Source organism: Berghia stephanieae, chromosome 4 (genome assembly GCF_034508935.2).
Source record: "Berghia stephanieae isolate SIO BIC M18660-M18661 chromosome 4, UCSD_Bste_1.3, whole genome shotgun sequence".
NCBI classification, from domain to species: domain Eukaryota; kingdom Metazoa; phylum Mollusca; class Gastropoda; order Nudibranchia; family Aeolidiidae; genus Berghia; species Berghia stephanieae.
In genome coordinates this window covers 27668069-27694852 of record NC_088363.1, presented here as the reverse complement: position 1 = coordinate 27694852, position 26784 = coordinate 27668069, and the positions used below count along the sequence as shown (strand labels likewise).

Genomic DNA, 26784 nt, shown 5'->3' with positions numbered 1-26784 from the left:
TAAGCAACTAAATTTTCATCTTACGCTGTACGACCCGTGTTTGATGCCCCTTATGTCCTAACAGCTTGGGAAAAATCCGTCAATATGTGGAGTAATACATAGTATGTAAAACACCTAAGACAAGAATGTGACTTAGACAACAGTCTGCTTTAGCTGTCACCCATCCGAATACTGGCCACGCTCAGTGTCGTTTGAATTCATTGCAAATCGAGACAAGGTAGGCCTCCGTTACCGGTACCACATATACACCCCTCCCCCTCCCCCACCCCGGGGTCGCCGATCTAAAATAAAAGAAAGAAACAATCATGATCTTTGTAGCGGTTCTTGAAAATGTGTGAAGCTAAGATCATGAAATATTTAAGGGTGTCAAATTCACTGCACTAAAAAACGTTACGTGAAGGAATCGATTAAATATCATCGCGGGTCCAAACACGCCTAAGGAATAATATAGGCAAAATGTTTACTTAGTGTTAACTGTTGTATTATTTTTTTTCTCTCTTGAAAAATCAAACCAAAATAAATGCTTTAGAATCTGAGAATTCCATTTGTACACGGCGATTTCTCTTTTTTTTAAAATAGAGCAATAGAGAATAGAGATAATAATACTGATTTTCCTGCTATTATCATGGCTTCATGTGAAACTATGTGGATCATCTAAAGCACTTTTGTCCTCTCTGTTTATATGTATGTATGTGTGTGTGTGTGTTGTGTTGTGTGTGTGTGTGTTGTGTTGTATGTGTGTGTATGTGTGTGAGTGTGTGTTGTGTTGTGTTGTGTGTGTGTGTGTGTGTGTGTGTGTGTGTGTGTGTGTGAAAACTAAGCTTAATTATGGATGGCAAATCATAACGCGTCAACTCTCTTTATTGGATACCTTCTTCTAAAATACTGTTGTGGAAACCTCTAGGCAAAAGAACCGAAAAACTAAATTTCATGAAAATTGATTTTGTTAGTTTAGTAACTATTAAAATAATGAGCGTTTGTATAGCTTGTATTCACGGATTTCCCCATTCAAAATGCACTTCATAGCGCTAAATTTTATGCCTACAATAGGCCATATTCTTATCACCAGTGAGGTGCCCTTTTGAACCAGCACTTTTTCAATTTCGGCTCTCATTCAAAGCTGAGGGTAGGAGAGGGGCAATATCCGTAAGCGCCTCAATCAATGACAAAATTCCAAGTGGGGGGGGGGGGGGGGGGGGGGGGGGGGGGGGGAGTTTTGCGAATCCTCATCTATCTTGTCCTTGAAATGGCTCAATGTCGCTTGACTTTAATACAAGTACATGACAACCAGATACACCTCTCTCTCTCTCTCTCTCTCTCTCTCTCTCTCTCTCTCTCTCTCTCTCTCTCTCTCTGTGTCTCTCACTTCCGTCCAATCGATCCATTATTCATCCAACTCTTCATCTATCTACAAAATTAATATTCACTCAAATCGCATAGCACCTTCTAGTCACCCCTCCTCCCACACCCGTTCTGTCTCTCAAGGACTTTTGTAGACATTCATCCATCCATCCATCTATCCTCAACTGATCATTTCTTCCCTCCCTTTCATAACCTCCCCCCTCACACTCTTTGACAAACCCAAGATCATCTCTTGAATCTTGAACTTTTTGCTTACTCTGTTTCTCTTTCTCTCTCAACCAGGAGTACCCCCTTTCACATGCCTTTATGCAGCTATGAGGCCTTGTGGTATGACACTCGCTTTCGGATCAGACGGTCCTGGGTGCAAGCCTCGCTCGGTGCATAGTTGAGTCCTTGGAAAAAGCTCTTTACTCACATTCTTTCACCATACTCAGGTGTAAAATGAGTACCTGGCCGTTAACAGCGGTCTCGGTCAGAAAAAAATTGTAATATCGCCTAACAGGCGTCATGTTTCATTCTACACGTTACGTGTTGCTGTTGGTCAATGACCCCTTGTAAAGCGCTTTGAGCACATTTAGTGGATATTGCGCTATATAAAACCTCATTTTTCTTGTTTTGTTTTGTTCATCATTACATCTTCCCACTTACCTAACCAAAATCTTTTCAGATATTTATCATCCATGCAAGAATATCCTCTACTTACCCTCTTCTGCCTCTCCCAAGGACCTCTGTAGCATCTTGAGCCTGTTGTCCACTCTATCTCTCTCTTCTTCCATGTCCTTGAACTGAGCAGTCAGACTTCGGACTTGGACCAGGGCATCGTCCTGTGAATGGAGCAGATAAACTTTACGTCATTTACACACAAAAAAAATAATGCAATGAAATGGACTTTAGAGAAAGAGAACCAGTGATTCAGTCTATAATAAATTGAAATTGGCTATAACAATGCTTCTTTTGTTGTTGATTTAAGAACAATATAGGAGTAGAAAAAGCCTCATCTTTTACCTTTACAAAACTGCAAAGTCAACAAAACAGTAAAATTAAGGACTTAGAGTGTCAATCTGTTAATATTTCACAGTAACTAGAATAAATATATCTGAAGCACAATATTATGAGCATATATAACAAATTTGAAGAGGTGTTTTGTTTGTTTGTTTTTCAGTTTATTCTATTTTTCAATTTAAAAAAGTATAAAATTTACAAAAAGTTCATAAGATTTAACATTAGGTTCACTCAGAGATAACACCATATTGGGGCAATGAGTCTTGTATTGCTCTAAGTCAATTACTAAAGTCTTCACTCCAAATTTGGCAACACTTACCCTTTCACGTTCGGCACCAGCAAGTTGAGTCATGAAGTCCCTGAGAGCCATTCTTACAGCCTCTGGGTCCACGTCAGAGCAGTCAATACGTCCAGGGCTCATGCTACGGCTCCTGAAAGGGCTTCCAGCGCGGATTGGAGAGCCGGTGCGTGGAATGGGGCTACCCTGACCCTCAGCTGTTGTAGTGTAGGTGTTGTCAAATCCTGTATGAGTGGGGGGAAAAATTGACTTCATTACAATAATAAAAAAAATTAATTTGAAAAGGAGATATGGAGGTAGATATCAAAAAGATTTTTTAACAGTTAAAGTGAAAAGATGTGTTTGGAAAATGTGAAAGGAAATTGAGCAATGACAATTAACTTCACTTCACCTGAGTCAGTCAGTTTATGTAAAAAGTAGATGGTAAACTAATTGTGACATTTCAAATTCACTATTTTTCAACATTTTGTTAATCAGACAAAAACCCAAAATGATCATACAATTTGTTTTTGATGATTAAATTGTATATACATTAAGCATAGTTTTCATCCATTGTTTCTTTTCAAGCTTCAAGTAACGTTTGCCATCTCACCTTTAGCTGGTGATGTTGGTCTGGACCTCTTAGGAGATGGACTCCTTGACCTCAGAATTCCTCCAGGACTCTTGGAGCGTGGGCGATCCATTCTGAATCCAATGGTACGACGGAGACTGGACACAATGGAGCTGAGCTTGAATTCCACATCACGTTTGGCACCCTCAAGGCGAGCCAGGGTAGTCTCAAGGGCACTTACTCGTCCCTCAGCACCACTCAGTCTCAACTGGAAAGATTTGAAGATCAAGAATGTTAATTTTCATTTAATCATACTTAAATTAGTCTTCAAATAAAACAAAATTATGAATAATTATAAGCCATGAAAGTGATGCTTCAAAGACTTGAATTTCAACCCAATTACACAAAGATTTCTGTCATTCTAAATATTGTTCCAATCAAAAGAGCCCAACTTACAGCAAAAACATTGTTGGTTATGAAAATTGGGAGAAGTTCCTACACTAAAACGTGTATTATCTTATTGAATTATTGAGTGCATTAAATGATGATTTACTTATTATGAATTAATATGAGTGCAAGATGAATGAATGATTCAACTAAATAATCAAGCAATCAATCATCAATCAATCGATTCGAGTCAATGAATGATTTATAAAAATAAGTGAATCATGACAACTTAAGAGTGTAAAATATATCAATGGAGTGCTTCATCAATCAAAGACCAAACTAACCTTAAGTTCACCAGCTTCAGCATTGGTGTTTTCCAGAACCATCTCCAGATTCCTTCTAGTGTCATCCAATTTCCTCTCAGACCTCCTGCTGTCCTCCAAGGCCAATTGGTAGTCCTTCTCCTTCATGCGGGCCTCCTCGATCAACTCAGCCATCTTTCGCTGAAGGTTGGACAGGTCTTTACGCAGGGCCTCACGAGACGCCTCAGTTTCAACCACCTGAATGTTGGAAGAAACATTTGATTAACTACCTCCTGCTTTACAAACATTAATTAGATACTTGTGACACATGTCCCAAAATAATTGAAATTAACATGAGCATCACCCTAATATTCTTGGCAAGAAAAGTATAGTAAAGAATAATGATCCAGTTCAAAGACTGCTTCAGTTCCAAGACAAATGATAAAAATGTTTTGAGGTTAAACTTTATCAACAGTATGGTCAAACGTTAACTTTAGCGAACTTGAGTCACATTTATTGTTGATCTCAATTCTTGCAATGGGGAAAACTTAAACCGTCGACCCAAGCTTTCATTTTTAACAAAATCACAGTTAAATACTTTTTTGAGCTTCAGAAGTAATATCTGGAATTTACTCAGGTCTCTCCATGAAAAGAATGGGAGCCAAGTTTGATAAATATAATGCTTTATAACACAACCTTTTTGAATAGGTGTATATTTTTTTCCATTTCAAATGAAATTTAATGCTTTAGAAAAAGTATGTGATAAGTCATAAATAAAGAACAGACATAAAGAACCTCACCTTCTGTTTGAGGTCGAAAGAAGTCTTCCTGGCTTCTTCCTCCTTCTCCTCATCTCTGGCAACTCTTGCTTGAAGTTCTTGGACTTCTTTGCCCATCTTGCTTCGTTCACCATCCAGCATCTTCACCTAGTAGATAAATAAATTTAACAAATAAATAAACAAATTATAAATAAATAAATAGATAAATAAAGGTACTATATATTGCAGCAATTGTCACTTTTTCACACTGCATTTTCTCAGCAGGCCATATGTAATCAAACTTTCCATTTCATAGGGTTCAAGGAGCAGTTAATCTTTCCAGATATAATACTTGACAGAGCTAGAAAATCACTGCTTCATGGATAGGTGGGTGAGGATATTTAAAAAAATACAGTATTGCTAACTCAACTCCAGATCCTTCATGAACAAGTTAAATGTTCTAACATCTGAGCTATTCAGTCCCTAGACTTATTAATGAAACTCAAGAACGAGTAGGAACAAAGGTGGTCAGTACCAACGGGCAACAAAGAGAATAAAAATCTACTTGTGCAATTTTTGAGCCGTGCATTTTGTCATTTATCTTCGGGTCGGTAAAGCACTTAACACAAATTAATGGCACCGCAAGCATATTTGGGTAAAGCACTTAATACAAAATAATGCCACCTTACGCAGAAAATAAATTAATACTCTCTCAATTCTGCTGGATAGGATGATGAACATAACCATAAGTTGTTTAAATTAAGTAAAACATGAACTGACAGTCACGTGATTCTTCATTTGTAAACCCAATTCGGAATTGGGGTATGAGCTAGAGTTTGCAGGAGTGGTTTGTATTTCCCTTCTTTCCCATTGACCAAAATAAAAGAGAGAGAGATGGAGAGTGAAAGACAGAGAGACAGAGAGAGAAGGGGGGGGGGGGGGGACACACAAAATATTTTACAAAAATTACTTTACACACATTGCCAAAAGAAATTCGCAAGTGAAACCTGTCATGTCACGATATGAACTTGATAAAATGAACATAAAAAAGAAGTGAATATAGGCTCGTAATTATGGCTAATATATATAAAATGTTCAATAATTTTCAATCTTTTTATTATTATTACTGTGACAATGATTTATACACTAGATGCTCTCGAACAGCCATGATATGTATTTAAAAACAAAACGATTGTCAATTGAATTGTGAACACGAAGATAAAACTAAGAAAGAGAATAATGTATTGAACAGGGAGACGTAACATTATACCACTTGAAAATTTATTGTCATTTCATATCTCGATCTTGTTACTGCTCAGGGTTACACAGTGCCATCGTTCTTCTTTTTTTTTTTTTTCTTGTGTTTTGGTTTTTATTTTTTTATTGTATTATTCATATTTTATCTTTTTTGTTTGTTTCGTTTTTTTTTGGTTTTTTTAAATTGTCTGTTTTCCTTCTTTTTTTTTTTCAATTTTTATTTTGGGGGGGGGGGGGGGGGGGGGTTGCTGGTTATTTTATTTATTTTTTACTGTTTCCGAATTTATTTATTTATTTATTTATTTATTTATTTATTTATTTATTTTGGTTTTTAAATCATTCCCGTCTTCTTCTTCTTCTTCTTCTTCTTCTTCTTCTTCTTCTTCTTCTTCTTCTTCTTCTTCTTCTTCTTCTTCTTCTTCCTTCTTCTTCTTCTTCTTCTTCTCTTCTTCTTCTCCTCCTCCTCTTCCTCCTCCTCCTCCTCCTCTGTAACCATTGAAGACAATTAAAATGTGAAAGAAATTCAGTTCACCCTGATAGGGATAATCAAAATGCGGTGCTCACCTGACGGCGAAGTTCCTGGAGTTCCCGTCTGGCCTCCAGTCTGGCTTTCTCCACCTCCCTCAGGTTGTTACGTAACTCTCCAGCCTCCTTCTGGATCCCTGCCTTCTGCTCCGAGAGAACTGTGTTTGAAAAGGAAAAAAAAAATAATAATTAAAATGTGATTGAGGAAATGTGACTGGGGTAAACCAGATACCAAAAAAAGAGAGTGTGCTTATTTTCAGGTCTAATAACTCAATTTGTTATGGTCTCATTACTGTAATGGAAATACTCTCAAACCAACGCAAAATATTGTCCATTACAGACCTGTAAAAATGTGCACGTTGCAAAAAAAATAAATAATAATCACTGGCGGTCGGTCTATTGAGCAAAGTTGTTTTGTGCCGCCCTATAATTTTCAAATTTAGCAGATACTGCTTTTTGTCTCAATTTTTGCCTATGCTGATTTTCGTTAACACTCGCGCATCTCTCCTGTCTTACTTGCCATGATTGGTACCTGTAACTACTGTACGAAGGTTGTGCGTCATCACGGACGGCTCTCTTTTTCTTGTTGCCCCACGCGAGGCGAGATGACGTGCGACAATGAGCTGAGGGTGGGGTATGGGGGCTACCATGAGCCAAAAAGTCAACAGGCCGCCCAAGCATTTTATATAAAAGACTTGTTTTCTTCTGTTTAAAACCACGGCTATCCACTTCCCACCAGAAACAACTGAAACTCTTGACTGCTAAAATAACTAGGTCAGGCCGGCAAATTTAATTTTGCACACCTTGAGGCCTGACTTGGGAGAAATCAAAACCATATCAATTTTATCATTGAAAGAACAGGTTTGTTGTAATCAAACCATACGGATGAAGAAAATGACAATAAATATAGATCTTATGCTATTCGTTTTCCTCAAATGGATGTTAATCATCAATAAGAATATTACACAAATCATTCACCGAGTAGAGCCCCATGATGCTATAAATAAGATTCCCAGTCCATTATCCCGACACACACAACAGTTCAATTTGTAGTTATTAGTTATGTTATTGTCTTTGGAGTAGATAAGAAGTGCATTGAGGTTGGATTTTCTATTCCTTCTATTAATGACCGTTATCACAGTTGATATTCGAAGGAAGAAATTTATATGGCAGTCTAATTGCTGTTGTCATGTTGTTCTTTTTTAAAAAAATGATATTCACAAATCTCAATGAACAGACGTGTATCGCAATCCATACCGAAACAACAATGAAAGGATCCATAGACTTCAATGATCGGATGTTATACAATTTTTTTCTGTAGAGGAAAATCGACAAATGGACCTCTTTTACATAATATATGCCCGTCGTAAATGCCACTTATGTGAGTATATCTCTTCAAAATTCAAACCACACATGCCCCCCCCCCCCCTCCCCATTTTATTTTTACACACAATATACACACATTCTAAAAAAATAAACCCACTAGAACATTGATATTGAGCAATTTCCGCTAAGTGAGCTGAAGACACTTAAAAAGGGCTACTAAGCCAAAAGCAACATGAAGACGAGACATGGTGCCTGTTGGGCGAGATAACATTTTCCTCCAACATAATCAACACTGCTTCTGGTCAGGTACCTACTCATTTTACACCTGAGTACAGTGAGATAATGTTTTCGATCCATGCCGCCTTAAATAAACAGCCAGCAACCGCCCCTGATAATAATAATAATAATAATAATAATAAAGGAATTTTGAAGTTTAACAGACCAAAACTGTGAAATTTACATTTTATCAAGAAAGAAATTATGTCCTAATAAAACATTTTAAAAAATTAACCCAAGTCTCCGTGTTTCTGTTAATTTTTCCAAGGTCACCTATGAACGGTTGATATACATTTATATTATTATTCATACTACCTGATGGCAAAAGTTCCGTAGGAAAACGAGTAAATTCCAATTTTAAGAAATCAAATCTTCAACATCGTAACTATAATCTCAACTAAAATCGATCATGAATTCCTTTTTTCTTTTAAAAAAAAAAATAAAACCAAAACCAAAAAAGAAAAAAAAATTAATTAGTTAATAAATTTATAAAAGAAAAAGAAAGAAAAGAAACGATATCATCACAAAATACAATTTGACAATTTTATCAGGCTTTTGTTTGGATAAGATTCCTGACATTGAGTCGGTGTCTTGTGTGTATAGCATTATCATTCAATCACCGGGCCTTGTCAATAATTTCAGTTAGATTAGATTTCACCTCCACCCCAATGATCTCTCTCTCTCTCTCTCTCTCTCTCTCTCTCTCTCTCTCTCTCTCTCTCTCTCTCTCTCTCTCTCTCTCTCTGTGTGTGTGTGTCTCTCTCCCTACCTCTCTCTCTCTCTCTCTCTCTCTCTCTCTGTCTCTCTCTCTCTCTCTCTCTCTCTCTCTCTCTAATCTATCTATCTCTCTATTTCTATCTATCTATCTATCTATCTATCTATCTATCTACTACCTAGATATATCAGTCTATCTATTTGTCTATCTATCTGTCTGTCTGTATGTATGTATGTTTAAATGTCTGTCTGTCTAACCACCTGTCTTATCTATCTATCTATCTATATATCTATCAACCTGACTGTTTCTGTCTGTCTGTAAGTATGCATGTCTGTTTTCGGTCAATTTGTCTGCCTATCTAATACATTAACGATACGAACTAGTGTTGGGTTATTTGATCGCTTTTACCCGATCGACGATCGAGTCAGCGTCAACGAGTCAGTGTCCGATCTCAATGCCGGAAGAGCGAGTCAGTAAAACGATCGAGTCACTAAAACGATCAGGCGGGTTGTGAGCTTGAGACGAGCTTGAGACGATCTTGACACGTGAGACGAGCTTGAGACGATCAGGATCCGAGCGAGCGGAGGGGTAACGAGTGTTTCGAATCATTTCAAATTCAAACGATCACAGTTTGCCATCCGATACCAATCGCCAACGTTTGCACACGGTAGTCTGTGGTTCTTCCACAGCCCTCACTCCTTGTCAGATGTTAGTGTGTCTGGGTGGCAGGGAAATTCGTATAGGTGTATCACGCGTGTGTGACAAGTCTTCATTAAACCTACTCAAGTTTGACTATCACACACACACACACACACACACACACACACACACACACACTAAGGCTATTTCTATGACACACACGCATCCATCTATCAATGAACACTCCTACAGTAGTGCGGCTATGTGGTCTAGTCATGACGTACCTATAGTACTCTAGTCGGCCATGGGTCTAGTGCATTATAATGGTCTAGACGTATGACACCCGCGTTCGGATCGGAAAGTCCTGGGTTCGAGCCTCGCGCTCGGTGCATAGTTGAGTCTTTGGACAAGGCTCTTTACTCACATTCTCTCACCGTACTCAGGTGTAAAATGAGTACCTGGCCGTTAACAGCGTTGTCTTTGTCTGAAAAATTGTAATATCGCCTAACAGGCGGCATGTCCCGTCCTACATATTAAATGTTGCTGTTGACCAGGGACCCCTTTACAAAGCGCTTTGATCACATTTAGTGGATATTGTAAAGATCAATTTTTAAAAGTAAAACATTAGCTTTGAATATGGAATGTTTCAATTTTAGATGCCTGTGTATTCTTTGTTAGTTCCCATCATCATCATCATCATCATCATCATCATCATCATCATCAGGGGCAGCGGTACGGTCTTTGGTTGGCACCCGAAAGGTACCGAGTTCGATCACCCGCCGCTGAGTGGTCTTGAGCAAGTCACCTTGCCCTAACTAAATTTGCGGCGCTGCACTGCGGCTGTCGCTTGGGTTATTCCAGTCTTCCCTTAGAATAGACCCGAAAGACGAATCTCCCCTATGGGATGAATAAAGGGAATTATGTTTAATTTATTTATCATCACCATCATATCAGCGGGATCATCATCATCACCACCACCACCACCACCACCACCACCCTAATAATAAGGAATAAAATAAATATCAACACATTCCAATGTAATAATCAATCTAAAATCAATCAGTGCTCCTAAAAAAGACCCCTTTGATTTCTTTGTCTAATTCGTTCCATACTTTTGGAGTCCCGACAAAGAAAGATTTTCAGCTAACTATAGTTTATATATGGGAACATTAATCAGTCGTTTATATTGGAATCGGAGTTGTCTAGGTGTATTAGTTCAAAGCGCATTTCCAAGGATTTACCATACTCAATGAATTTCACAATATTCAATTTAATTTATTCCTCCGGCACACCATATCGACCATACATCCATTTCGTACAGTAGGTACCGATCGCTGTTTGGAGTCTTTTTGTATTAAAGCTCTTTACAATACCCGTCATTGCTTATAAGATAAGAATACATTCACACCTGAGTCAAGTGCCTTACACACGGACTTAACGTCTGGATCACAATTTTCAACAATCACTGTCACTCATTCGGCCATTGACAAGGCTTGATTTTGTGACAAGAGACACCGTACCACTGAGCGACCGAACAAATAATCACCATCTGCGCCATCGTCATCATCATCATTATCATCATCCTCATCACAGCCGTAACAGCCAGCAATACACAATCATCATCTTCGGGTCCGGTCTATCCGTGTGGGGGGGTGGGGGTGGAACCTGCTAAAGTATTTCATTTTTTTAAAACAGAAACACGATAATCATCATCATCATCATCGTCATCCATTGTCGTCGGCATCGTTATCATCGTGTCCGGGCAATCCGTTGGTGTCTGGGTGTGGAACCTGCTAAATATTATTATTATCTACCTACCTAATAAAAACACACCATTCTTGTTCATTTATTTTTCAAATAATGAAATGAAAGGCACGACCTTTTCCCGCACACACAAGAGGCGATGACGACCAGTGACAAATTATGGGAGGTGGGGGCGGCCGACAACTTTTGGCGCGAAATAAATATGAAATGTTAAGGTGACAGCGGGATGATGGTGGTGTGGGAGGGGGGGGGGGGGGGTCTCAACCCTTCACCATCAACAACTGATGGCGTGTGTGTGTGTGTGTGTGTGTGTGTGATGCGACGACGATCATAATCAAGGCTGCCAGACAGCCAGATTTCTTCTTGCCCAAGTAGTCAAATTGACCCCAAATAGCCAAAGACCACAAGCATTCTGACTCCCTTGAAAAACTCATTGGTTTTGATTAACAAAACAATCGACTACAGTTGGATAAACTTATCTTTTCATTTTTTTAAAAATAAAAGATTTTTTTAAAAAATGAATAATAATAGAAAAGCGTTTCTTAGTAACCAATTTTGAACTTGGCCATCTGGCAGCCCCCATCATAACCAGCTGCAGTCAAGCCAGCCACAGACATAAGAGAGGGAGGGGTATGTGAAGTTTCCTGTGGCAAACGAGATGCTCGTATTTTTTTTTTTTTCAAACGAATCACTGCTCGATGACGTCACTGACTCGAAACCCGCTCGAAACCGACTCGATTTTAGAGGACTCGATCGAAAACCCGCTCGATTTGATCGTTTCAAACTCGACCCAGCACTAATACGAACCCTAGCACACGTCTCTGTTGCTTACGTTTCAGGTTGGGTGTGTGTGTGGGGGGGGGGGGGGGGGGGGGGGGGGGGGTAGAAAAGTAGTGAATGGTTCTGAGAATGACGGTACACATTCGCAAGTCGCAAGTCAATTTAAATAATTGTTGTTGTAAAGCGCTTTGAGACTTCGAGTGGATATTGTGCTGTATAAATATAAAAACTCTCATTTTCTAAATAGGATAACGCGAGACTTTGTAGGTAGACTACACAAACGTCTTACTCTTAAGACAATAATAACCGACTTCAAACAACTCTGTGGCATGTATGGGGTATACCAATATATATGCAAATATTTTATTATAATTTCCTATTGATAGCGAGCGCCGTTAGACCTGCTGATAGCGTCGAAAGTTTATTAATAAAAGAGGATTTTTATTTTTTTCGTGATGCCTTCTGGTATGTTTGTCGTCCCAACCTATTAGTTTCAGCATCGCCAACTGTTATTTTGAAAGATATTTTTTACAAAATGTAAATAAAGAAATAAAGGGAGAAAGAGAGAAAATAAAAGCTGTCCAAAACGGCAGAAGAAATGTGAAATTCGTTATGAATTTAAATCTCAAGCAGAGTTGATTCTGGGGTTAAATATTTTTCTTTTATTTTTATTATTATTATTATTATTATTATTATTATTATTATTATTATTATTATTATTATTATTATTATTATTTTTATTATTATTATTATTATTTTTTTTTAATTTTGTCTATAAGGGGAGTGCGTTTGTCACCGAATTTGCAAAATTGAGACATCAATTTCGTCTAAATATTTGTGTGTGAGTTTGTGTGTGTGTGTGTGTGTGTGCGTGTATGTGAGTTTATATATGTGTGTGTGTGATGGGTATGTGCGTGTGTGCATGTCGTATGTGCGTGTGTATGTATGTATGCATGTATGTATGTGTGTGTGTGTGTGCGTGCGTGTATGCAAGTATGCTTGTGTGTGTATGTGTGCGTGTGTTTGTGTGTGTGTGTGTGTGTGTTTAGTCCATTCAACCAGTGAACAACAAATCGGTTATGTCCACTCAGAAATTAACCAGACAATCGTTTATGCTGCATTAGATTAACCACCTGCTGAATGAAAATGCACAGTAAGTAAACGTTCACTAGCGTCGGGTCCATTATGACTTGCTCTTCTTTTCTCGAGACAATAATTTTTTCACTTCCACCTTAAATTTGCGTGTTTTCTATTTTCCTATTCTTTATCATTTTACCATGTGGCACTCGCGTTTAGGGGGGAAAATATGCATCCAAACAAACAAAAACAACTCGAAAATTAGTTTAAGTATAACATTTGTTTAAAAATATATTGTATTGGAAACAGTTCCAGACAAATCTGAAATAAATAACAAGAACCTCCGCCCCCAACAAAAAAAAAAAAAAAAAAATTAAAAATCAGCCTGCCTTTATCGAGGGCGGGTATCGAACCTCAGTTCCCCTGATTACCGGTCAGACGTTTTGTTAGCGTCTAAATTTTATCAATGAAATAGTACTTTTGTGATTTCGAGTGTACAAGTTCCTAATAACAAGAGATGGTCCCGACGGCTCAGTTGGTAAAGTATTCGCTTCACAATTCACACGCAAAGGTGAGTCGGTGAGATCTGACGGAAAGAGCTTTGCGATTGACTAGCGTCCTATCCAAAGGATAGCCAGCCACACTATGGTCCGTTTCACGACGCCACGGAAACCGGGATAAACTCCAGCTCTCTGGAGCTAATGGCTCTGAAGGACTTACTTTTGTCTCATTTCGCATGGCTTTCATGGAATCATTCCCAGTGATCACGTCGATCGATCAATCTACAATTATTAATGACCGAAATAGAATTTAGCAATGTTTAGTTAAGGATTTATTGATCAGTTGTCAGACAATGTTGGAAAGGCCTGCAAATAATTAGACCATGTCGTTAAAGCAGTTTTTTTTTTACCTTTTAAGACTTTGTTTTTTTCTTACTTTGTATTTATATTTGTTCTTGGTTTTTTTTTTTTACATATTGGTTTCTTGTTTGTTTTGTTGGTTTTTTTGGGGGTTTTTTGTGGGTTTGTGTGTCAGTGTGCGCGCGCGCTTTTTGTGTGTATATGTGTGTTTGAAAGGACTATGATGCAAAACGACAGTAACGATGTGGTCTATGATAGAACATGTAAAATACTTGCATATAATGCCTTGCACTTTTCACTTACCATGGTTCAGATTTGCGAACCACACAGATTCCGAGCCGAGTAGATATAGAATTTCGAAACTTTTTACGCGTTCCTTTAAGATTGGCACAAAAGTTCCGGTATTTCATTTTATTTTATTCGTTCATTTATTTCATTATTTATTTATCTACTTATTTATTTATTTATTCATTTATTTATTTATTTATTCAGCTACTTATTGGTTTATTTGCTTTTGTTTCTTCTAAACAAGACAACATAATAAATGACTGTTTCATCTTGGTGAGCGTAAGTAATTATTTTGTATGAAACTGTATCAAACATTCCAATGGTATTTGAGCAAGGTGATCAAAAGGCTATCAACTACAGACTTATCTAAAGCGGTTCCAATTTCCCACTTCGTCAGCAATTTGCATTGAAATAATATATGAACACATTAAATCACAACTATCTAAATTGTAGAATAAAATAACAAAAAGTCAACTGACTCTCCTGCACAAATCGATCCAGCATCTATATACGTGGTTCAGAATTCATGCTCTACAAGAATGTGTATTCAATCCATCCTTCTGTAAAAGTTAAAATGCCATCCCATGCATTGTGGATTAATTTTGTCCATATATTTTACACATCACGAATGAAAGTTTGAAAGTTGACAGTAAATTGTACACATCGCGGGGTGTCTTTCAAAGACAGGGCGGTGTGTGTGTGTGTGGGGGGGGGGGGGTGTTAACCGGAACTACATACATATCAAATTTAACACAAAATCATATTCTATTCATTAACGAATATATAAAAGATAAATATTTTGCTCAACGTATCATTATTGATAGTGAAAAAAAACAAAAATAAGAAAAGACCTCGCCGACTACATTCATAACAGTCACGACCAATAATGATATCTCGTTTACCTTTTATGTCTTTCCTTTCAGGATTCACATTTCAATACAGATCAATCACAGTCCTATAAAACATTCTCAGTAATGCTATCTGTTCCACTGGCTGAACATGAATACCGTTTTGTGGTGTATTTGTTTCAAACTGAATAACGAAGTGAAAAAAGGCGAAAGTCTTCATAGTTCCAACCCCTACCTAGGGGACGGGTGTATCAAATGAAGCGAATCAGGAAAAAGGATTAATAGATAGGTATCGGTGATCTTGACTGGACTGTACTCTCTCTCTCTCTCTCTCTCTCTCTCTCTCTCTCTCTCTCTCTCTCTCTCTCTCTCTCTCTCTCTCTCTCTCTCTCTATTTCTTCCATACAAGAGGGGATGGGGGGGGGGGGGGGGGGATTTGGTCGTCATTTCTGGGTAGGTAGATTGAATTGAATTTTCAAGTGAATCATTTATAAATAGTTTATTTTTTTCACTTTCTAACAATGGTTCGTATTAAGATCAAATTAACTGTCATTTTTTGCCTATGGTCAGATTCATTCTGCCACGTTGTTCAATAGCTAGATACCTCATATCTTGAAACACACAAATAAACATCGTCTCGACTCATTTGGAACCAAGCTCACTAACGACTTGATAGGGCTTCACGGATATACTTTAATGGTCTATTCGTCAATACTGACGAATAGCTATTGCCTAATATACACGTCTAAGTAGTGAAGAGGCGCTAGCGACAGGGTGGATCACAGACCAAAGAGAGGGGCTCTGGTCTGGAGGGAGGGGGGGGGGGGTGGATTTGCGTCATAGCCCTCTTCTTCTATTTCTAGGTCGCCTCCTCCTCCTCCTATTCATATTTTTTCTATTCCTAGTCCTCAATCTCTTCCACCTCATCCTCATAGTCCTTCTCCTACTACTCCCCCTGTCCTCGTCATCGTCTTCTTCCTCCTCCTCCTCCGACTCTTCTTCTTCTTCTTCTTCTTCTTCTTCTTCTTCTTCTTCTTCTTCTTCTTCTTCTTCTTCTTCTTCTTCTTCTTCTTCTTCTTCTTCTTCTTCTTCTTCCTCTTCTTCTTCTTCTTCTCCTCCTTCTTCTTTTCCTTCCTCTTCCTCTTCTTCCTCTTTTATACATTCGTCACTGAATAGAATATATTTTCTTCTTAAATAATAAATGTTTTTTTAAATCCCAAAAATAAATAAATAATTAAACAAACCCTATCAAATACTTAACTCACTTTTTAAAAAAGTAAAATGGTTTCCCTGTTACAAGTTCTTATCAGGGGAGGCAACCAAGAATTTTCATGAAGTGAGAAGAATTAGCCATGAAGAAACCGGATAAATCTTTTCGTGCATATAAGTCAAATCAATGTCAAAAAAAAAACAAACAAAAAAACAATGAAATAAATTTTTAAAAGGAAGATGATTTTAGAAGACCACAATTCAACTAGTGGCCAACAAAAAAGAAAGACAAAGAGGAGAAGGAAGAGGAGGAGGTGGAAATCGAGGAGGAAGGAGAGGAGGAGGAGGGGGAGGAGGAGGTGGAAATCGAGGAGGAGGAAGGAGAGAAGGACATGGAGGAGGAGAATAATGATGATGTGGAGGAGGAGGAGAATAACGATGACGTGGAGGAGGAGGAATAACGATGATGTGGAGGAGGAGGAATAACAATGACGTGGAGGAGGAGGAATAACGATGACGTGGAGGAGGAGGAATAACGATGGCGTGGAGGAGGAAGAATAACGATGGCGTGGAGGAGGAAGAATAACGATGGCGTGGAGGAGGAGGAATAACGATGACGTGGAGGAGGAGGTATAACGATGGCGTGGAGGAGGAGGAATAACGATGACGTGGAGGAGGAGGAATAACGATGACGTGGAGGAGGAGGAATAACGATGATGTGGAGGAAGAGGAATAACGATGACGTGGAGGAGGAGGAATAACGATGATGTGGAGGAGGATGACGATGACGTGGAGGAGGAATAACGATGATGAGGAGGAGGAATAACGATGACGTGGAGGAGGAGAAGGAGAATAACTCGTGGAGAAGGAGGAGGAGGAGATAAGATGAAGGAGGAAGGAGAGAGGAGAAAAGATGAGTGGAAGGAGGAGGATAGAGATGAGGAGGAAATGAAACAAGAAGGTGAAGAAAGATAAGGAAGAAAAGGCACGGGTGGAGAAGCAGGAGGGGGAGGAGGAAAAGGAAGAAGAAGAAGAAGAAGAAAAAGAAGAAGAAGAAGAAAAAGAAGAAGAAGAAGAAGAAGAAGAAGATGAAGAAGAAGAAGAAGAGGTTCAAGTTAAAGTCTATTAGATGCAAAAGTCACACTGCGCCCACCACAATCTAATCAATAATCAAACACTAATCTTTTCACTCCAGGCATTCAATCCTCCCGGTGTTTTTGTGTTTGTGGAAAACACGTTGAAATGATGTGGGGCCTGTGATGTCTATTATGTCAGGATGTTAGTTTGTTGAATTCACGTATTGAGTATTGATCGAGGGAAAAACTGTATTTGTTTGTGTTTGTTCTTGCAAATGGCTAGTGGAATTTGTCAATATGATGAAGCCTGGGTGAGCAAGAAGAAGAAGAAGAAGAAGAAGAAGAAGAAGAAGAAGAAGAAGAAGAAGAAGAAGACAGGCGGAGGAGGAGGATAGGAGAAGCAGCAGGAGGAGGAGGAGACATCAAAACTTTATCAAGTTTGAAGAAGGCAATGCTTATGATATAAGAGGTTAAAAACAAGACAGGAAATAAAAAAGCATCTCTTAGTCGTATTGTTGGGTATAGGCAAAAAAAAAATGGGATAGAAAAAGAAAAAATAAACTAAACTGAAAAAATCTAAAAACTAATAATATTAATGATAATATTGATTATTAAATCAGCATACCCAAGCATCACATTGTTACTTCTTTTCCCAGAACATAAACTATGGATCCAAATCGTTAGTCATTTTCTTGTGTATCCTTTTATTTTCCTAAAAGTCTGGCAATATCCTTCACTGACTACAATCAAGTTCTCATTCACCTCTTTGAGTCGAGAGTGGTAAGCTGTGTAAAGTGCCTTACCCAACGATATAAAAAAAAAATATTAATATTAGGTAGTGACGTTGTTAAGATGAATGATTCATCTTAACAACACCACTACCACATTATCTCATTCGTCTGTAGTGTTTCCTCATCCTGTTTTGTTGATAAAGGGAAAACCTGAAACGTCCATTTTATCTGTTTTCGTATACTAAAATGAAGCTTATATTCAATTTCAGATTGTTATTTATTTCTTCGAACTTCAAGCAGCAACATTTACATCATTCAGACGGACAAACATTACGGAGCAGGCACTGGTACTGGTGTAGGATACAAATCTGAAAAGGTGTGCATGGAAAAGTGCCAGACAAAGAAGAAAGAAAATTACAAGAAAAAAAATTTATCCCAAGTGGCGATATAAAAGGGCACTGGTTCATACACACCTTTTCCTAATTTTGTCCTCATTACAATAAAGGAAATAAGTTAAAAGAGTTAAAAGTGGTAAAACCTACCTCCAATTTTCTGCTTGGCCTCTTGAATGATACGATTCATCTCTGTCTTGTCTCCCTCCAGCTTCTTCACCTTATTTCTCATGTCATCAGCTGTCTTGCCAATCAGCTCCTTCTCGCGGATCTCCTCATTCACAGCACGTTTGGTGTCCACGATCTCACGACGCATCTGGTCCTTGATTTCCTCACCTGAAAGTCAAAGAAAATAATAATAAAAATGATAATAAAAATGATGATAATAATAATAATTAATAATAATAATAATAATAATAATAATAATAATAATAATAATAATAATAATAATAATAATAATAATGATAAATAATAATAATAGCCAACATGTTCTACAAGATAGGGGGGAGGAGGGAGAATAGTGTAGACACATTTTTAAATCTGAACCTGGAAGCTCAACTATTTGAGCAAAAGATTAACAATCAAACAGACAAGGTTTCCAACTCACACTTGTCACAGGCTAAAAATACAAAGCCTGCATATTTTGGGAGAAAATTTCGAAATTTAAGTTTTTAAAAAACTGTAACTATACGAGATGGCTGTGGTTCTTAATTCACACCTTACCATTCTTAAATCACAGTTTAATTTGTAAATGTATTCACAGTAAGTATAATAAAAAAAACCTTCACCAATATAACTGCACCGTTTGGCCATCAACATAAAATTAAAACTTTATTATATGACACAAACCTTGGTTGCGTATATCTTTTTTAGTTTTTATTTTCTCAAATGTTATTGAACATGTATTCTAGCTTCACCCACCTTCACGAATTGCTCTGTTGGCTTCAATCAAGTCTCTTCTGATAGCATCTCTCGTCTCTTCAACCAGTTTGAGTTGAGTCTTCAGTTCTGCCACTTCCCTGAGGGCTGCTTCCCTTTGCCTGGCAATGTCGCGGATCTGACAACCCAAGTCCTTCACTTCTTTCTCATGAGCCTCACTAAAACACAAAAAAAGAAATACATTTTAGTCTTTACTTCTGACATGAAGTAAAAAAAAAATATCCTAGCATGCTGAAATAATTTCTATTCTTTAAATAACTTGCAATTAATTTGAGATTAACCCCCCCCCCCCCCCCCCCCCCCCCCCCCCCCCCCCCCCCCCCCCTCCTCCTCTAAAAATAACAACAACAAAAAATTAATTCAGTCATAAATATTTTAAAACAGCTAAAACAAAGTTTCAAACTTACGTAGTTTCCTCAAACTGAGACCTGAAGTTCTTAAGTTCTCCCTGCAGACTGTTGATGCTGTTTCTGTCCTGTTCTTGCTGAGCCATTGTCTCACGCTTGAGGCGTTCGTATTCAACACCGGCCTCAGTCAGGTCTGACAAAAGACCAGCATTCTTTTCTAGCAGAGTTGCCTTTTCTTGCTCGATCAAAGAAATGACCTTAAAATAAGGGTAGACAGTATGGCATGCAATTAAAATGTAATAACAACGACCATAAATGAAAAATAAAGTAATGCTTTATTCTTAAAGACTATGGAGATGAAGAACTATGACAGTTTCTTTAGTTGAAAAGATCTGTAGCAAGTGGTAGCTACTTTTACATAGGCTGCTGGCCTATGAATAAAAATTTTAACAGCCATGCAAAACAATACCTAAATGGAGCCAATTTATTTTTTATTTTTTTTCTTTAATTGAGTACGTCCAACTTTATGCTATATAAAAATACCTAAAAAAGTTTTATTATGACATTAAAGCCATTACTCAATTTTAGAATCCCCTCAACTCAGGTGTGAGATGGAATTTGAAAGAGCTAAAAGCACAAATGTAAATAGGACACTTAATGGGCAGCTTGAAGTGCGTATAATGGAAATTTGGTTCTGTGTGGCCTGCAGGCAGAACAAAAAAAAATCAAGATCAAGTATATGTTGCACATATTTATTGATCTATTTATCATTTAAGGGGGGGTTAAGACACTGCAATGTAACCTTGGAAGCCCCTGGTTCCAGCCCTGCTTCAGGCACTTTCATTTTTTTAAGAAATAGCTTCATGGAATGCCTCAGCTTTAGATGACGCTCAAAAAAAAGTGTAGTTTTTTTTTCATTATTATTCAAATACAAACAACAAATCCTAACCTGCTGCCTGTCGTTTTCAGCAATGAGCAGCGAGTCATCCCTATCCCTCTGGAGTGTAGCCAGTTCTTGCAAAAGTTCCTCTTGCCTCTTGTCTGCCATATTTGTCATCTCTTCCTTCTCCAGGTTGTGTTCGTGGATCAAACGGTCTCGGTCATTCTCAAGCTCCACACGCTGGCTGTCCTAGACGTCAAAAAGATAAAAATAAAAAGGCAGATCTCCTAATGTATTATTTCTATTATTTTTGTTATTTATAAAGCTTTTTATTTTTAAAAAAATAATCAAACAATTTCATTTTGACTAAACATACGATCTGTAACTAAATCTGATGTCAAGATGTTACTTGATAAATACATTTGTTTTAATTTATTTATTAGCTATCTTCATCTGACACAAGTACAAAAATCAGAATCTGAAGAAATCATCTAAATATAGCCTTTTAAATTGATAGATTTGGACTTTCCTGGTTTGACAGATAGTTTTGCTATGATCATATTTATTTAATTGAATGAATTGAATTTTACTGGTTTAAGTGGCAGTTTTGCTCACTCGTGAAATCACAACACTTTCTTACCCGCTCACGGCACAAACGTTCCACATCTTCCTCATGTGCCTGTTTTTCTTGTGTCAAAGCCATCTGAGAGTCGCGTTCAAGTTGCTGCAGACGCTGGTTAAGGCCATCCTTGGCAATTTCAAAACGCTCAAAGTCAGTCACCTTCTCTTTCTCCAAATGTGAAATCTCAGCTGTATGAAAAAGATATGAAAAAAAGCTATAATAATTTTAATATTCCATCCCAGTTGCATGCAACATTGCAAGGAGACATTTGAGCCTTAATTTACGTGATGAAAAAAGAATATCAAAACCCAAATTACAACTGCTCAAAATTTAACACCACACAAAGCCAGAACGTACATTGCAGATTTTCTTTCTTGACAATGAGTTCCTGGTTTTCTCCTTCCAGCTGTGCCTTCCTAATCTCCAACTGGGTAATGGCCTGCTGTGCCTCGTACAGGGAATTCTCCAGACTGTCCTTGTCTGCTGCATAAGCTGAAATCATCTCGCTCTGTTGTCTGTTCTCTCTCTCACAAGCAGTCACCTGAAATAAGAAATGTAATAAACAATGTAAATGATACAAAATGATACAAAAATTTAAAGAATGGGGGAATTGAATGAATTATTTTTCTTAACCTTAAAAGTATTACTAATATTAAGCTTTTGTAACTAAATGGGAGGGGTTTAATCTCAAAATCAAAATGAGGCCCAAAGACAAAAGGTAAAGTTTATGCTGAGTCTCATAAGAAGACAAAAACATTCAGTTATTACAAATATGGAAACAATGGAAACTAGTATTTATCAAATTTTTTAGGATGCAAAAATGATCCAAAACAGACAGACTGGCTTCATTAATAACGAATAGTTTCTAAAGAGTCGCATGTTACAGTGGACCATCGATATTGGAACATTCAAGGAGAGAGAGAGAGAGAGAGAGAGAGAGAGAGAGAGAGAGAGAGAGAGAGAGAGAGAGAGAGAGAGAGAGAGAGAGAGAGAGAGAGAGAGAGAGAGAGAGAGAGAGAGAGAGAGAGAAGAGAGAGAGAAGAGAGAGGAGAGAGAGAGAGAGAGAGAGAGAGAGAGAGAGAGAAGAGGAGGAAGAGAGAGAGAGAGGAGAGAGAGAGGGGAGAGAAGAGAGAGGGGAGAGAGAGAGAAGGGATGTAAGGAGAGAGAATGAGAAGATAGAGGAGAGAGAGAGAGAGAGAGAGAGAGAGAGAGAGAGAGAGAAGAGAGAGAGGAAGGGGAGAGAGAGAGAGAGAGAGAGAGAAGAAGAGAGAGAGAGAGAGAGAGAGAGATTAAACCTTGGAATCATAAACACTCCCAAATCATAACTTTTCTTATTCACACAGGAAACACTAGCTTTTGATATTTCAAATAAAGTAAACTGCAGTACTAAAACACTGCTATCCTCACTTCACACATGACATATACTAATCTTCATTCACAGCCTTGACAATAAAGAAAACAACATAACACTATAAATCAACAGAGATAACCAACTGCCTTTTTATTTTCTTTGTTCCCACCTGTACGACAAGTTCTCCCTTCTCATTAGTCAGGTTCTCTTTCTCCTTGGCAATGCGATCCAAGGCTGCCTGCAGACGCTCAATCTCACGACGAGCAGACAGCAACTCATCTGACAGTGCCTGCTTTTGCCTGGAAACCTGGGGTAATGAAGGAGGATGAAGAAGAAAAAATAGTATAATAGTACTACACATATTTTGGTGTGAAGAGATGGGTGGGACTAAGCTTAAGGAGGCTGGGGGGGGGGGGGGGGGGGGGGGGGGGGGGAGGAATGGACACAAGTGAGGCTAATCCTCTTACCCTACAAAATGGTTTGGGTTTTCATTCCATCTAAGTACTAATATCACTGTGTACCCTTATTTTATGATCATTCCGGTACAATCTAGAGGATTTTTCCCCATCTCCTTTGTTCTCTGATTATTGGTAATATTGTTTAATTAAGATGACAGTTAGACACACACACACACACACACACACACACTCTCTCTCTCTCTCTCTCTCTCTCTCTCTCTCTCTCTCTCTCTCTCTCTCTCTCTCTCTCCCTCCTCTCATATCCTCTACCTACAAATTTCCTGTCTCTACATCATTTTTTTTCTTTAGTTAAAATAAAATAATTATAAGGACAACCAAACAGTGTTCAATGCCTACAGCCAATAAAGAGAACTGAGAAAAGTGTTTAAGTGCCATAAATATTTTTTTTTAATTTAAAAAAAAACAATTGTCATACCAGCCATGGCTGTTTATCCGTAGAACTGACATCATAAGTGAATTAATACCATTACCATATTAAACTGTCTTAAATCTCAGAGTTCATGAGTTTCCATTTCAGTGTCTTAGATTGACTGCATTAGGAAAATGTAATTCTTTTTATATGTACTTATGAGAAATTGTAAACTGATATCAACGATTAATAAATATTTCAATTGAAATCTTAAAACTCAGAATTATTGCACGAGCTACTTACTATGTTGAATTGTGCAATGACTTCCTGCTTTTCCTTAGTGAGACCCATGATTTCGTCCTCCAGTTGTTGTCTGGTCAGTTCTGACAACTCAAGCGTGTGGTTCAGACCTGGAGGAAATGGAAAAAGAGAGAAAGAGATCAGCATAGAGAATGTTTCGTTTTGATTGGTTAAAAGAGTTATGCAATGGTTTTTATGACGCGTTTGGATCATTTAGTGCAAACAAAATAGGAAATGATGGGATGGTTCATAAGATTTTATCTCTAAAATTTAAAGTTGTGCTAAAAAAAATAAGACAAGGAGATTGTTTAAATTGAGAGCAGGGGGGAAAAAAGAGCAAGTAATGAATTTGTCAAGCAAGAACTGCTTACGTGTTGACGAGACAAATACTGATAGAATACACTCAGGTTATAAAATACATAACAACTATCAAAACATAAAAATTAAATAGTGGGAATCGTCAATGAAAAATACATCATTTACAAAATTGTTTTTGCCTATAAACTAAATATCAAAATTTCTCTCAAAGAAAAAACAAAAACAAAGACAAAACAATTGGAATCAAATGAATAAATGAATGAATGAAAATATGAAAAACAAACAGAAAATCAAAAATGGGAAAGACGAGACAGATTTTTTTTTAAAAATCGATTGATTACATAACTTTAGGAAGGCTAACCCTTAGAAATAAAACAATCATTTTTTCCTTGGTTACTATTATTTGTAGATTTACAAAACTTTGAATAACATATTCTTTTAATGATAAAAACTTTTTTTTTAAAACAAACAGAAAAGCATAAGTAAAATAAAAGATAAAAATGTGGACAATGACAAAGATATAGAATATATAGAAAGAATAACAATATCCATAAAACAACTGTCGTCATCACCCACCATGTTTCTCTGTGTCAAGATCCATCTTCTCCTGCTCCACTCTCACCAACTCCTCTCTGATGCCAGACTTCTCCTGTTCCAGTGCAGACTTTTCTCCAGATAGGGAAGACTTCTCAGCCTCCAACTGTAGTAACATAAAACGGTCATAAAAATGTGAATTTGAATTTTTCATAAAGTGTTGTTCATTTACTCATCCGTATATTTATTATTTATTCATTCATTCATTCCTTCATTCAATCAAATTAGATTGTGCTAAGGAGAGTTGTAATTGCTTGGCCGTCTTCACAATCATCTGTGCTCGGCTTCTTGTATCTGGTCCACATTTAAAGTCTGCTACAAGTTGTTTGTCTTTTATTTTTAAAATCATGTTACTCTACGTCAGGTTCCTGCTCTTTGTCCCTTGATAAAATCAAAGACATCCAACATTTTAAATGTTTTCTATTGTCAAAAAAGTTTTTTAAAATGTGCCTGAAAGTACAAAGCTTTCCACTCTTTTTGACACAGCCTTCCTCATATAAAAAACTCTTCATTTAGGGAATGGCAATTTCCATTGTTAATGAGACTAGATCAAGGATAATATCACAGAGTAAAAGATCCCTTCTACCTGTAAGATAAGCCTGTTGAGTTCAATCTTGTCTTGGCCAAGACCTTCGTTCAGAGCCTGCATTTTCAATAAAGCATCTTTGAGCGCAGCCTCCTCAGTCTTCAGCTTGTTGATTTCAACTTCTAGCTCCGCTTTCTGGAGCTCAGATTTGGACAGAGCATCCCCTAGTTGAAGATAAAGGATTTCATCGTTTAGTCAAGGGATCATATTTTCTGCTGATGCCAATATTATATTTATATTTATGAAAAAACTATAACTTTAATTACTCAAAGAAAAAATAATAAAATTCACCAATAAATGAAAATGTTCAAGAGACAGTGCGATTCCTTCTGAAATGTTTCAGTCTGTAACTCTCGAAGCAATTTAGAGATGCAAACTTAATATTAATGACTGAATCTTAATGAAATTATTATATATAAATTTCAACACAATCATTCATAAGAGCATTACTGCCTATGCAGCAAAGTTTATCACAATCTGTAGTGTTAAAGAACAGTAACTGGTACTCTTTGGATATGAGGCAAGTCTATCACAAAGTACTCTCTGTTAAATCAAACAGACTCAGCTATCCATCTCTGCTGGGAGGACAAAGGGGTCGGTAAAAAAACAGACATCAAACAAACTGCGATCAGGACCAATATCGACTCCTATGCTTGTCCATCATTGTGCTATAATGTTAGACAAAGCTAGACAAAAGGTTAGCACATATTAATTAGGAGTTATATAAAATTATAAATAACTTAAAATGCATGGCACAAAAAATTTTTAAAAAATATAAAAAATTGAAAGATCAAAACCTTACCAACTTCCCTGTTCTGTCCATCCAGAACTTCTTTGTCCAAAAGAGCTCTATTCAAAGCCTCCTTTGTTGCTACCAGCTCCTCTCTAACAGCAGAAATCTTCTGCTCCAGTTGATCATTCACTCTTTGGCTGCAAAAAAACAATTTTTTAAAAATAAATTAATATGAATAGTATCCATGCATCGCTCAACTCTTAGACTCTGTTTTTAATTATTATTTTTTTTACTGTTTTAAAATTAATGTTATTCAAGTTATATAAGGTACATTAATTATGAAGTTTAATAATAAAATTAAGTATTTTAAAAATCTAATTATCTCCTTTTTTAAACAGATTAAGAGAATGAAGCAGTGATGTGATTTTGTTTATCAAGTCTAAGGTATTCATCAGCCTTGCAGTCCATAACAAAATAGCAAAAGTACATAAAACAAAGCCTCAGTTAGACGCACCATCTTTCATTTTCCTTGATTTGACGTGCCTTGTCCTTCAAGATGTCATCCTTCTCATCTTCCAAATTATCTCTGGACCTCTGTAATTCTCCATTCACAGCTTGAAGCTTCTCGTTCTCCTTGTGCAGGGACTCAATCTGGGTGTTCAGCTCTTGCCTCACACGTTCTAGCTGTGTCTTCTCACTGCCTGTCACATTCAAGGCATTCTTGATGCGGTCTCTGTCCCTGGATGAGTCATCCTTTTCTCTCCGGCTATTAAAGGGAAGAAAATTAATGAGATTGAACAATTGTTAATTAATGACAATGGGCAAGTTGTACAGTGTCAGAAAAATGAACAGATGAGGATGATA

At 37.4% G+C, this 26784-nt stretch overlaps 1 protein-coding gene across 1 annotated transcript in view; it reads right to left on the bottom strand.

Moving 5' to 3' along the window:
* Positions 1 to 26784, bottom strand: part of LOC144970355 (uncharacterized) — a 162496-nt gene that overhangs the window by 20435 nt on the left and 115277 nt on the right. The window contains 18 exon segments of the mRNA XM_078909906.1: positions 2066 to 2186; positions 2684 to 2886; positions 3255 to 3480; positions 3944 to 4159; positions 4702 to 4827; positions 6481 to 6599; positions 18573 to 18758; positions 19344 to 19519; positions 19769 to 19965; positions 20658 to 20837; positions 21229 to 21398; positions 21568 to 21751; positions 22731 to 22868; positions 23693 to 23799; positions 24584 to 24707; positions 25188 to 25351; positions 25990 to 26117; positions 26435 to 26686. Coding sequence (XP_078766032.1) covers positions 2066 to 2186; positions 2684 to 2886; positions 3255 to 3480; positions 3944 to 4159; positions 4702 to 4827; positions 6481 to 6599; positions 18573 to 18758; positions 19344 to 19519; positions 19769 to 19965; positions 20658 to 20837; positions 21229 to 21398; positions 21568 to 21751; positions 22731 to 22868; positions 23693 to 23799; positions 24584 to 24707; positions 25188 to 25351; positions 25990 to 26117; positions 26435 to 26686 — 3017 coding nt within the window.